Raw genomic sequence first — 11,663 nt, 5'->3', positions numbered from 1 at the left:
TCCTGACAATGAATCTAAACCCAAAAGTTGATCCTAACTAGGAGGTCAATCGTCTATGACAACCCTGTTGAGTTCAACTACTCCATCTGCACCGACGCGCACTACATTAGGCTGGTCTACTCTAACTCTTCTTCAATTGCATTGTGCGTCTAGTGGTAATGATCCATGACCCTTTACTCGTATAGTTTCCTAGTTGAACGTGATAGAAATTTTTATTTTGCGCTAGCGTAGCCTACTTATTCCCCAACACGAAGTCAAGTGGTCTTCCTTGTAATAGCCGAATAGTTGGATATCGGACTAGGTGGTCATTTGCACTGGATATTTTCTACACAAATGTCTCACACCCTGCATGCCCTGTCAAGGTAGCACATGTCAGGCTTCGCCGAGGAACCCACGTCTTGGAGATGGCCAGATTCACGTGACCACCGCTACGAATGGCGGCGAGGAGATCGTAACAGAATGAAACACAACCTCAGGTAGGGTAATCATTGGCGGTTCAGAACCTTTATTATTGCCAGTTTTTGAACTGATAATGATTCTCTATAAGTGATGGATTTTCTTTGGCGGTTTGGAAACTATCAGTTATACGACCAGAAAGGTAGGCAGTGATGATAATTGCGTGGTTTGCAACATGAACATAAGTGATATTATTTTAAAAACAAGCTATTCTGGAAAAAAAAGGTGAAAGAAAAAGGAAATATGTCAGATTTTGTGATTTAGAATATGATCCTTTTGACCCTTATTTTCTCTCTATACTTATTGAAACTATTTCTTTATTAATTTTTATAAAACCATTTCTTTTGTAACGAGGAGAGTAGGAAATTAAAAAATTGATTATTGCAAGAAAAGAACAATATTATTATTGACGGTTCAAGGTAAAGCGATCTACCATAGTCCAATATCACTTAACTGTAACTGATAACATCACAATATCATTGAAGGTTCAAATTGAAAACCGTAACTGATACTAGCTCACCATTGAAGGTTCTAGCTGTGGTCATCATCATTGGCGGTTCGCAAGGAAAAACCGTTAGTGGTAGATGGCATTTCACCACTAAAGGTTCTAACTGTGGTCATCATCATTGTCAGTTCGCAAGGAAAAACCCTCAATGATAGATGACATCTCCATGGTAGTTAAACTCACTTGTGGTTGTGTATCGGAACTCCGCATGGCCGAACCCACAACCCCGTTTCGGCGTTCGATGTGAGGTGACCCTTATCATGTATTGCAACCAGTCACATGACACCGCCTAACATGCTACAGTCGTCATTCGATCCGCTGATGCATCACACTGTCACGCCGCCCTGCAGGATGCCACAAGGCATGCACCATTCGTATTCTTTGTTTTGTGAGTTTGGGTCATTGGATTTGGGTCCTGCGATAGTGAAGCTATCTTCTGGGCCTCCATCTTTGGGGCGGTTGAGGGTGGGGGTGCTAGTGATGAGTTTCCTCTACTGATCTTGATGAGGACGCTGCCGATGTACTTTCAATGTGAAAGATGCACACCAACAGAGGTTTTGAGGTGCTAGCTCTTGCAGGTACATAATGTTTGGGCTTCTTCGTCAACTCTGGTAGGAGGATTGGAACCTTCCTTTGTGAATCCACGTTGTCTTACTTCTGCATGATGGCGTGAAGACTGATGAGGCGGAAGCCTTTGGAGTAGAAGAAGATTATGAAGAGGACTTTGATGTACTACTTTGCAATTTCTTTTGTTTTGGGGCGTTGAATGTAACCTAGGGATGTACTGTGCTAACAAATTAATATATTCCTAGAGGGAAAAAAGGCACGCACCATCCACCATCATCCATGCGAGCCTTTGTTCGTACGCGCCACTCTGCTCAACCTTAAGGTTGTGTTGTGCATGAATGCACGTGGAGTTGTGGATGCATCTCTCCACTAGTTGGCCAGCCTGCCTCAGCACCATATCTTGTTGAACACTAACTTATGTGAGCTTATTGCGAAGCTGTGAGTGGTTGTCATTTCGAACACTAAGTACCAACCAGAGTGGTCATTGTTTCAAATCAAACTACGGATTTATCGCTCATGAGAGATTTTAGAATTTAACACTCAATACAGCATAATCTAGGAACATCATATCACAAGCAAGAAAGTAGTAGGAAACAAGAATGAAAACTCAAAGAGATGGTGTCCATCGGCACAAAGGAGAGTGTCGATTAGCACCAAGGGCTAAGAAAGCTTGTTTCGGCCCAACTTCATATGGAAGATTTCCACCTTCTTTGCAATTTTGAAATATCTTCTCGCGAAGCAAGGTCTATTTCCTCAGTTTTCCAAGCCTCCAAGAAAATGACTCTTAAGTGATCCCTATAAATATAAAACACAACCTTATAGCTAGAGCATTCAAATTTTCATCGAATGAATTGAGGTTTTAGGTTAGATAACAGAAGATTATCATCATGGGGGCAAGAAACACCTGATTTGGCGAGTTGGGCCTAAGTGCTAATCAGCACTACCTCTAGCTCTGATCAGCATCGCCACACCTATTTCAATAAGCGAGTTTCGTTGTAGTGTGTTTTAGACATGCTCTTGATCTATATTTCATGATGTACTCCTTCGGTATGATAGGGTAAACCTCATTTCTTCATCTGGGTTGTTGAGGGTCTTGGCAGGTAACTTTGTGATGTTTATTCTATCTTGATTAATATAATACTTTGGTGTATGCAATGTATGCTTATTATCGTTTGGTTGCAAACTTAAGCTCTTAGTGAGATAGATGAAATTGTGATTGGGTCTATTTTTGTCGATAACCTCGTTATACTATGCATGTAGATGGTGGATAGATTAGCTACACTCATGATAGGTACTATAGAGAAAATCTATTGTATCTCGTGGTCTCATGTAAAATCCAAGTTATTCATCATCCTGATAGAGTAATCCGGTCGTAGCATGCAAGTGAAACTCAAACTTGTGGGAAGATTGCTCGTAATATCTAGTCACGGCCCATAATTTCCGTTGTGTTTTAGTCTAATTCTATTTAGTAATGAACTCTTATTCAACATTTTAGTTAGTAGTGAAGCCATAAGCTAGATAAATAATCCACTTCTTCCGTTGATTCGATAATCCTAGAATGCTCTAGGTAAATAGCTACAACTTACCAGTGTGCTTTGTGGTATTTATTTATCACATGTAACTTGCATCGGCACCCTACATCTACGAACAAGTGTTCCATGGCTTAGACTACCAACAAAGCTCACCTCCATGTTAAATAAGCTTATTTATGGATGAAACTAGCTACAACTATGATGCATCCAAAGTACGCATCATATTTCCTAGTGATTTTATTAATATTTATATCCTAGTGATTTCATTAATATTTCTAATAATTATTGCTCAGCTAATTATTGATTAATTATAGTTTGCACGAGATATGTTTCTTTTTGTTAGACTTGCAAGAAAAGTAAAGATTTTGCAAATCCATGTAGATAAATGTGAAGATTTTGCGAAAATGAAGCCAACCATACGGATCACACCTCAATTGGAGTTTCTAGGAGGTTTGGAGGAGTGTGGTATGATCAGTGGTGATCGTACCTCCTGACCATACCACTCACCCTTGGTCTAGCTCGCCAAATCTAACAAATTTCATGAAGGCGGCGATGTTGAATGGTGCAAAGCCCTATTTGAATGGTTATCTAAATGCGACATCGATCTACAAAAGAAGAGCAGGCGGCACCGAGAGAAAACAAAGAGAAGATGGAGAGATACCTAGCCACCACCATTTCCACCATAGTTCATCCATTCCCCCTCCATTAGATTCATTGTAACAGGTCTCCATCATTTCTCGGTGTAAACATTCGTCACATCAAGAAAGTTATTCATCTTTGCCTTCAATTGCGCTATTTGTTTATTTGATGATGATCTTCCTTGCTTTTATTATATATTTTATTTCCATTGTGATGAGCGAGTAGTTCCCTTAGGGCCCACCATTAGTGTAGATCGGGAGTAATCTTAATGTAGTCTTTTCCTATGCAAATCCTTATGTTTGTCTCTCATCTTTCCCATGTTTGTTTGGCCACAAATACGAGAATCGAGCATACAGAGGGAGATAACGACTGTGTGGATGATAAAGTTGTAGATCGGGGCGTGACATGGACTACACTCGGCTGTAGCAAAGAAGTTCCACATTGGTTCAATGGTAAAGCCACATGATGTAAATCATTATTCCAGGATTCGTCCCTTAAGAGATGTATATGGTGGTACTGTGTGCACTGAAGGATGATTGTTATTGTCCAATGGCCCACATAAGAGATTGACGGACATGAGGAGATTAGGGCGTGCCACCCAAGTGACAAGCATACTTAATCTTTATCTTATTTATTCATGAACATGTAGATCATCTATCGATCTGTGCAACCAACTAGTTGCATGGTTCTGACATGTCTTATACCTTACTTTTAATCATTGTTACCAACATTGTTAATTTCAGTACTATTTACTTCCCGTATTTAATAGTAGATTTATTATTTAGGGTTTTCTGTTTATAAGTATTTAATCCCCTTACATGAGCAAGATCATAGTGCAAGCTTGGTAGACCAACTGCCTCCCTAAGGGATCGATATTTAAACCTAGAGTCACTAGGGATTTTGTGTTGCATGTTCTTTGAGATGACATTGGGAGAACAACCGCGTATAACAAGGAAGCGTCGCAAAGTAAGCAAACTAATATTTAAAAAACAATTTCAAATATTCAAAAAAACACATAAATTTCAGTATACATAGTTTATCTCCATTACAATGTCATCCAAAATCTAAAAAAGAATATTGGGGTATGAAACCCAGCTACCACTGTCATCATATAACTAAAGTAGTATCATCCAGCACCACAAGTGAATTGAGCTACAAAGAGCCTTAAAAATATAATCTATGGCCATTTGAACTACCCTTGAAACGGATTAATGGAACTTTTTATCACTGTATTTTTTCTCATTCCAATATTTTGCTTTCCACCAGAAATGGCAAATAAAATTAGCAATTTTTTTCTTTAGTTATTTGCATCAAGAGGCCAAATTAATGTGTGCATATATACGCTTTTCTCAGTTTGTTTTTTTATTGATTGTTTCTTTGCTTTACTTGGATAGCAAAAACCACCGATGGTTCTTTTGCATTAAACTTTTTTATATCACTCTTGGAATAAGCTTTAATTTTTCATCTTTTAAAGATTTTTACATTACGCTTGGATTAAGCTTTATCCTAGGCCACCTGTGTGATTCCAAGGACAAAACAAAAGATGAGAACGCTCCATAGAACTCAACCTAAATACATCGTCCTGAACTATAATCTATTAGAATCTTATAGGTTCGATTTTACTGCTTGATCCACTGGTAATTTCACTTGTTACACCAAACTATTCTGCTGCTCATGAAAGGTGAAGTATACGGTACACAGATCCACACAAGTACTTTTCTCTAACTTCAAGAGCAAGTTAATAATCCGGTTATCTCCAAAAGCAAGTTACGGCCATTCGTTCAGCTTTTATAGTGCTTGGAATGGGATGAGAAGATGCAATTTTGCCAAATAACTTTTGATATATGTTACTATTATATCTTGGTGCTAATCACCCTATCATAGATTAAGATTTTCTAGGTTAATATAGATCACTCCCAGTTTGTTTTAGTTTATTTATTTTCCTGCAATATGTACTCACAAATCTGCTAAAAAAAAGAAGAATTTAATGAACTGGTAGTACGATACATTTGAACTACAATGTTACTGCACAACATAACAAAGCTTCCTTTGTATACAGATATATAGCACACTTGGGCAGTAGTACTCATGTAGTTGGTTCTCCCATTAGATATTTTTCCGAAGAGCCATCCAAAATTTTCGAGAGAGTTTATTCTGTTCCAGCGATCTTTTTCTTCAAGCTGTCAATGTCAGTGGCCAACTCTTTCCTGCTTTCCTGTAATCAAGCAAGAAACAAAGGTGTTTATGTACATTGTGCGCAAATGCATTCACCAAATCAAGAAAAACTGCAAAAAGGGTTGAGCTGATTTAATGGAAATACGTAAGAATTTTCCTTGCACGATCTGTCTCTAATTAATGCAACAAATAAATTCAATCTTCTCAATGCATTCAGTCGAGCAGAACCGCAGAAGTAACGGCGGATGCTCATTGATTACCTTGAAGAGGAGGTAGCGGTACACAAACCAGCCGGTGTAGCCAAGCCCAACGAGCTCCAGGAGCTTGGGGAGCTGCTCAATCACACCAAAGAGTATCACAATTCAGATCAGGATTGCACCGGAATAACCAGCTATCATCAGTGGACACTACGTACCAGCGGCACGGAGTTGATGGCGCCGACGACCACGCTCGTCAGCCAGAGGGCGACGATGGCGCCGCCGCCGTACAAGAGCACGGTCGGCTTGTCCTCAACGGCGTCCCACTGCCAAAAGCACGTCACATTGCTTCATGGTTAACGTGTATACACATGCGTCCACGAAGGATGCTGATGCGTGCATGGCACGTACGTACCTTTGCTTTCAGGTCCTCGATGAGCTCGTCGCCGGACGCCGAGGTGTCCTCGGAGGCGGCCTTGACCCGGAGCAGAGAAAGCCTCGGCGCATCTGTGATTGCCAAACAGCCAGTCATGCTCCTGAAGCCGTCTCATGAATCTGCTCTGATGGTACCAACTGACAGAGTTACCTTGGAGGCGAAGGGAGCAAACGCTGCGCCGGGGAAGAAGGGCGGAGCGCGGGACGGTGGGGAGGCGTGCGCCGCCGAGGAGCGCCACGGAGTACGCCGTGGCTGCCATGCCGGTGCCTGGGCTACTCTTATCGCGAGCTAGCGCTTCTTGGCCTCTCCTTTTGCCCTCCTCTTTGTTGTGCTGCTATCGACCAAACTGGAACGGTTATTGTGCACGTAGGTCTCGCTCGTGCCCTGCTGTCCTCTCCCGCTGAGTGGTGACTGGGCACGTGGCAGGATGCTTGGCTGTGAATGGCTGCCTCCCTATCTTCAACATCCATGGATGACCTCCCATTCGAGCTTTTTTTAAAATAATATTATTTTATTGAAAAATTGAAAAATATTATTTAAAATGAAAACTTTGCAGAAATAGATGTCTGTCGTTATTCCAATTGCCGACTAACCACTTAGGGCAACTGAAATGCCGACATCCTATTTGTCACACACGTGGAGGCCTATCGGACACTTCAATTGTCGATAAGTCCTGTGTCCTACAGGTAATATTCAAAGAAAAATTTATGATTTTTTATATGCTCAGATGGAGATGATATTTATATGAAAATTATACCTATAGACTATATTAACAACTTTGCAGTTGAACAATGTTATATTTGAATCAGTTTAAATGCCCAAAAATTGACTAGAAATGTCATATTAGTTTTTCAGATCTGAAAGTTATAACCAATTTTTAAACATCTAAATAGATTTAAATAAAAAATATATTCAACTATAAAGTTGTAGATATCATCGACAGATACAATTTACATATAAAAAAATATTTCTATTCCAGATCATATAAACAAGTTATAAAATTTTCTTTTAATATCATCTACGGGACACAAGATCTATCGGTAATTTGAGTATCGATAAGTCCTTAAGGAATTACATATCAGTTATCCGGTTGTCGACAAAAAAAAATATCGGTAATTGGAGTACTGACTAGTACCTATTTATACAACTTTCCTATTTTAAATATTATTTTTATAATTTTTAATAAAAATAATATTATTTAAAAAGATTCCTCCCATTCCCCGGACTGATTTGGTTGGCAACAGGGGAATGAGAATGGTAGGCCCACCTGTTACTCTGTTTCTCGGATTGTGTAAACAACTAAACAAGGGCATTGCAAGTTTGCTATGTCCATAGTCCATTTGTTCTGATGGGCATTCAGGACTTGGTTTTTTATGGTACCAGACCATCACTGTTCATTGAGTTGAAAACTAGTTTACCTCCTAGCAATCTAAATGTATTTACCGAAGTAAAAAAAGTGTAAGCAGTGTAAGTGTACCAGCAAAATTGTCACTGGTGTGTCAGTACAGCACCCACAAAGTTGCCGTGTTAGAATGTTGGTCAACATTTTCTAGTTCACACATCTGATGCACAGAATAAATAAATCCACCTAAACTGCTGACTTATTTGTTCTTCTTTTCTTTCCTTGAATACTACACCGTAGTTCGTACAGACTTGCAGAGAACTCTTGATTCGTTGCAATCTTGGCATTTGGCACAGTTGCCCCATACCTGACTCTCCATGTAAATCCCGGAGGAGCACACTTTGCCTCCCCTACAGAAACTGCATAGGCGAAAACTGCACAGTCGTTGGATTAGTTTGACGTGTGAGTTGAGCTAGATTAGAGTTATATGTTGTCGGGTTTACCTCTCTCATGTGGACGCTGTTCTGTTTTGATGTCAATATTGTCATCTTAAGGTTGTTTGCCGGTTCTATTGCACTATGCAGTTATGAGGTTTTCAAATTCGATTTTCCTTATAAACTAAAGCAATTTTTTTCTTTATAAAAATCAGCACGTTTTTTGACGATTTATCATCTTAATGCGACGATAAGAGTTAATACAGCTTTTATTATAAAAAATATAAGCAAAAAATTCACATTCAACGCTCACAAAAGTTTAAGCTTAAGCTGCTGTTTCACAAAAGGATTCATTTAAATTACTACAAGGCAGATGAGGCATTACCCTGGTTGGAAGGCCCCTTGTTCTCCTCAAAACACCTATAGGTAACGTGTCCAAAACTCTGGAGCATTCAAGTCCACAAGTGTCATTGTGAAAGGAAGTCGCTAGGGGTTCACCATGAAGACCCCTATTGTTTGAATTTCCCTAGAATAATTGGTAATTAGTTTCATTAAAGGCCTATATGTTAAAAAGTCAGTGTGCTCCAATTTTAGTTACAAACTAGTACCTTTAACATAGCATAAGAACTACAGAGCTTCAATGGATGTTCAGCGACCGTGACATTTGAATACCCTGTCGCATTTCTCACTTCTTCATCACTCCATTGATACTTGAGAAAACTAAGAGAAAGAACGGTATCCGTCTTCAATAGAGTAAAAGAAGAAATGTACTAAGTCAATAGTAATCAAACAAGAAAGACCTCTGACCTACAAAGTTCGTATAGACCATATTCAGAGCTATCAAGTCCAGATAACTGCCTTCTACCATGCAAAAAAATGTTCAGCTGGTGACACAAAAATCAAACACTATGTATGCGATGTCAACTAATTTTTGTAATAACAGTGGATAACTATAATATCAAAGAAAATATAATGAATCATTCTACCTTCATTGTCAACAAGAACTTGTAGATGGCACTCTGCTCTCGAAGAAAACAAGAAAAAAAAAAGAGATGAAATAAAAATATAAGCAACATGTCACAAAGGCACCCACATTCTTCAAATTAGATAGCATCTTAAGAACTTAAGATGGCCTAATCGTACTCGTACCACACTACCATGGCCGCACAACTAATTTATAGCATCATAACTAATGAATATTAGTGTGTTTAAACATTGCATTGCAGGAAAAAGAAACTTGCTGCATATAATTTTGTTCTATAATCTAAGGCTGCAATATGTGTCAAGAACAATATAAATATACACTAGAAAATAACATGCCGTTAGCGCGCCGTATGACCCATCGCCGAGTAAGATGGGTGATGGGTTAATTTATTCTCTTTCTCGATCAATTAAGTAGGTTAGGTAGTGATAGACCATCTTATTTGGCAACCAAATTGGCTAAGTGTGATTACCATTGGAGAACGATATGCACATTCATAGTGTATCTGAATAGGTAAAAATGATATTATTATATCAAAAATCACCAACTAAACCTGGACTTGTAAGCATGCACATATGCCATAAATCAAGGAGGGAACTTGTAATTCTAACCTGGACTTTGAAAAGGTTTTCGATAAGATAAAGCACCAAGTCATACTGCAAATTTTTATTACTTTATTTTGGCAGAATAATTGGGTCAAATTTGGGGATGAAAGCACCCAATTTTCCAATGTCAATGCCACAATCAAAAACAGGAGAAATTGTTGGAATTTGAAGAGGTTTTTCCTTTAAAATTCGAATTTGAGTTGGAGTCAAATTTGAATTGAGCAAAATTCCCTGAAAAAGAAAAAAAAAGGAGGGAAGGAATTGGCCTGACTGAATGGGCCGCTTCTAGGCCCAAAAGCCGAGCAGCCCACCCGGCCGGCTGCTTGCCCTAAAGGGGTGCCCGGCTGTGGTGCTGGCGGCGGCCACCACAGAGGCGTGTTGAGGGGCTCCTCCCTTCTCGGCTTCTCCGTTCGTCGCCCAGCGATTTCGGCGCGCCGTTGAGGCGTGGTGGGGTGGCGGCCGTGCTTCTTCCTCTCTCTAAAAAGGCAGGTGGTCTCACCTGTTCTTCACCTAAGATTTTTCCTTCTGCGAGCCTTTTCCCTCTTGCTCTGATCTACAGCTCTCTCTCCTTTTTCTTCTTGCGCGAGGCTGTGCCGGCTTTCTCCGGTGGGGCGTAGACCGACACGGTTGAGCTCTCCTCTGGTGAGTTCCCGTCGGCTCTGAGTCGCCGGCCTCGTGCGGGATTTTTGGCGCCGCACCTTCTGCCTATTTGGTGCTTGGCTGATTCGGTGACTGGCTGCGCGTGTGCGTGAGGAGATCAGTGGTGTGGTGGATTGGTATTTTCTGGGCTGTGCCTTCGAGTACGCCATTGCTTGCAGTGTTCAGCTTATCCACCTTGGCCCGGTGATTGGACTCCTGCTGTTGTGGTTTCTCTGCTTCTCGCGAGTTGGTTGTGGTGTGCCTCGCAGCCGGCTTAGTGGCATTGTATCTCCGAAAGCAATTCCCAGTTGACCTCGACATAGAGGGGGAATCTCAGTTTTCTGGGTCAGCGCATTCGCGTGCCTTGCCATCTTCATCCTCCTGGACAGTAAGCTCGTTCCAATCCCATCTTTACATTCTAGCGTGCAATTTTGATTCTTATCTAAATACTCTGTATATGCATGCTAGAATTGGCAATATTCTGCTCTGTGATGAATGCGAGCTAAGTGCGTTTAGTGTATCATTTGAGCTCTTAAGCTGGGCTGTAGTTGCCGGTTATTGATCTAGCTGAAATTCTGTTATTAGTCTGTGTGTCCACTGTGGTGTGCATTTGTCACCCTCTGTTCAGTGGTTCTGTGTTGGAAAGAGAACTCTGGAAAGCTTTGGTGCTGTCTGGTTCTGTTGGCTTGGGCGCCCTTTGTATGTTACCCTTGATCTGGTGTCACTTTGTGGCATTCTGCTCTGATCAGTTGTAGTCGGCTGTATTTGATATTGTCTGATCTTGATGGTTTGGGCGCCCTGGTGTGTTCTGTGTTCGGCTGTCATTCTCTGTTAGCCGACTGGTACTGTGCTTTCCAGAGGAGTTCTCTTGATCATAGGCTTGTGTAGCTTGGCCTAGCTTTAGAGGAGATTTGATACACTAATCGGTAACATCTTAGTATGTGATGATGGCCGTTAAGTCGGCAACTCGCTCTGAGAGCCATGACGTTGTTTTAATATATGTTCATGAGTTATATTGCCTCACTGACAGTCTTGATTCATTTGTATTCATGAGTAGCTTATGTGTTTTCATATATGCTTTTGAAATGCTCATGTGTACTTATATGAAATATGTTGTCAGTTATGTTTTTATATATTCTTGTACATTCAGAATC

General features: G+C 40.4%; 1 protein-coding gene and 1 pseudogene across 1 annotated transcript; both read right to left on the bottom strand.

Moving 5' to 3' along the window:
• Positions 1 to 5,664: 5,664 nt before the first annotated feature.
• Positions 5,665 to 6,858, bottom strand: LOC133930479 (protein CURVATURE THYLAKOID 1A, chloroplastic-like). Its single transcript, XM_062377133.1, has 5 exons — positions 6,658 to 6,858; positions 6,487 to 6,578; positions 6,290 to 6,397; positions 6,135 to 6,206; positions 5,665 to 5,914 (listed from the first exon to the last, which is right to left on the bottom strand). The coding sequence occupies exons 1-5, from the start codon at positions 6,764 to 6,766 to the stop codon at positions 5,849 to 5,851; spliced, it is 447 nt and encodes a 148-aa protein (XP_062233117.1). The 5' UTR covers positions 6,767 to 6,858; the 3' UTR covers positions 5,665 to 5,848.
• Positions 6,859 to 8,592: 1,734 nt separating this feature from the next.
• Positions 8,593 to 11,663, bottom strand: part of LOC133930189 (carbon catabolite repressor protein 4 homolog 5-like) — a 28,195-nt pseudogene continuing 25,124 nt past the window's right edge.

This window comes from Phragmites australis, chromosome 10 (genome assembly GCF_958298935.1).
Source record: "Phragmites australis chromosome 10, lpPhrAust1.1, whole genome shotgun sequence".
In the NCBI taxonomy this organism is placed as follows: domain Eukaryota; kingdom Viridiplantae; phylum Streptophyta; class Magnoliopsida; order Poales; family Poaceae; genus Phragmites; species Phragmites australis.
This window is presented reverse-complemented; position numbering and strand designations above follow the sequence as displayed.

What these genes read in the sequence shown, in the direction of transcription:
- LOC133930479 (XM_062377133.1), bottom strand. Translation starts at nt 6,766, where the DNA reads ATGGCAGCCACGGCGTACTCCGTGGCGCTCCTCGGCGGCGCACGCCTC. An exon ending in TCGAGGACCTGAAAGCAAAG is followed by an intron (nt 6,398 to 6,486) that starts GTACGTACGTGC and finishes TGCTTTTGGCAG; the next exon opens with TGGGACGCCGTTGAGGACAA. An exon ending in ACCGCTACCTCCTCTTCAAG is followed by an intron (nt 5,915 to 6,134) that starts GTAATCAATGAG and finishes GCTTGATTACAG; the next exon opens with GAAAGCAGGAAAGAGTTGGC.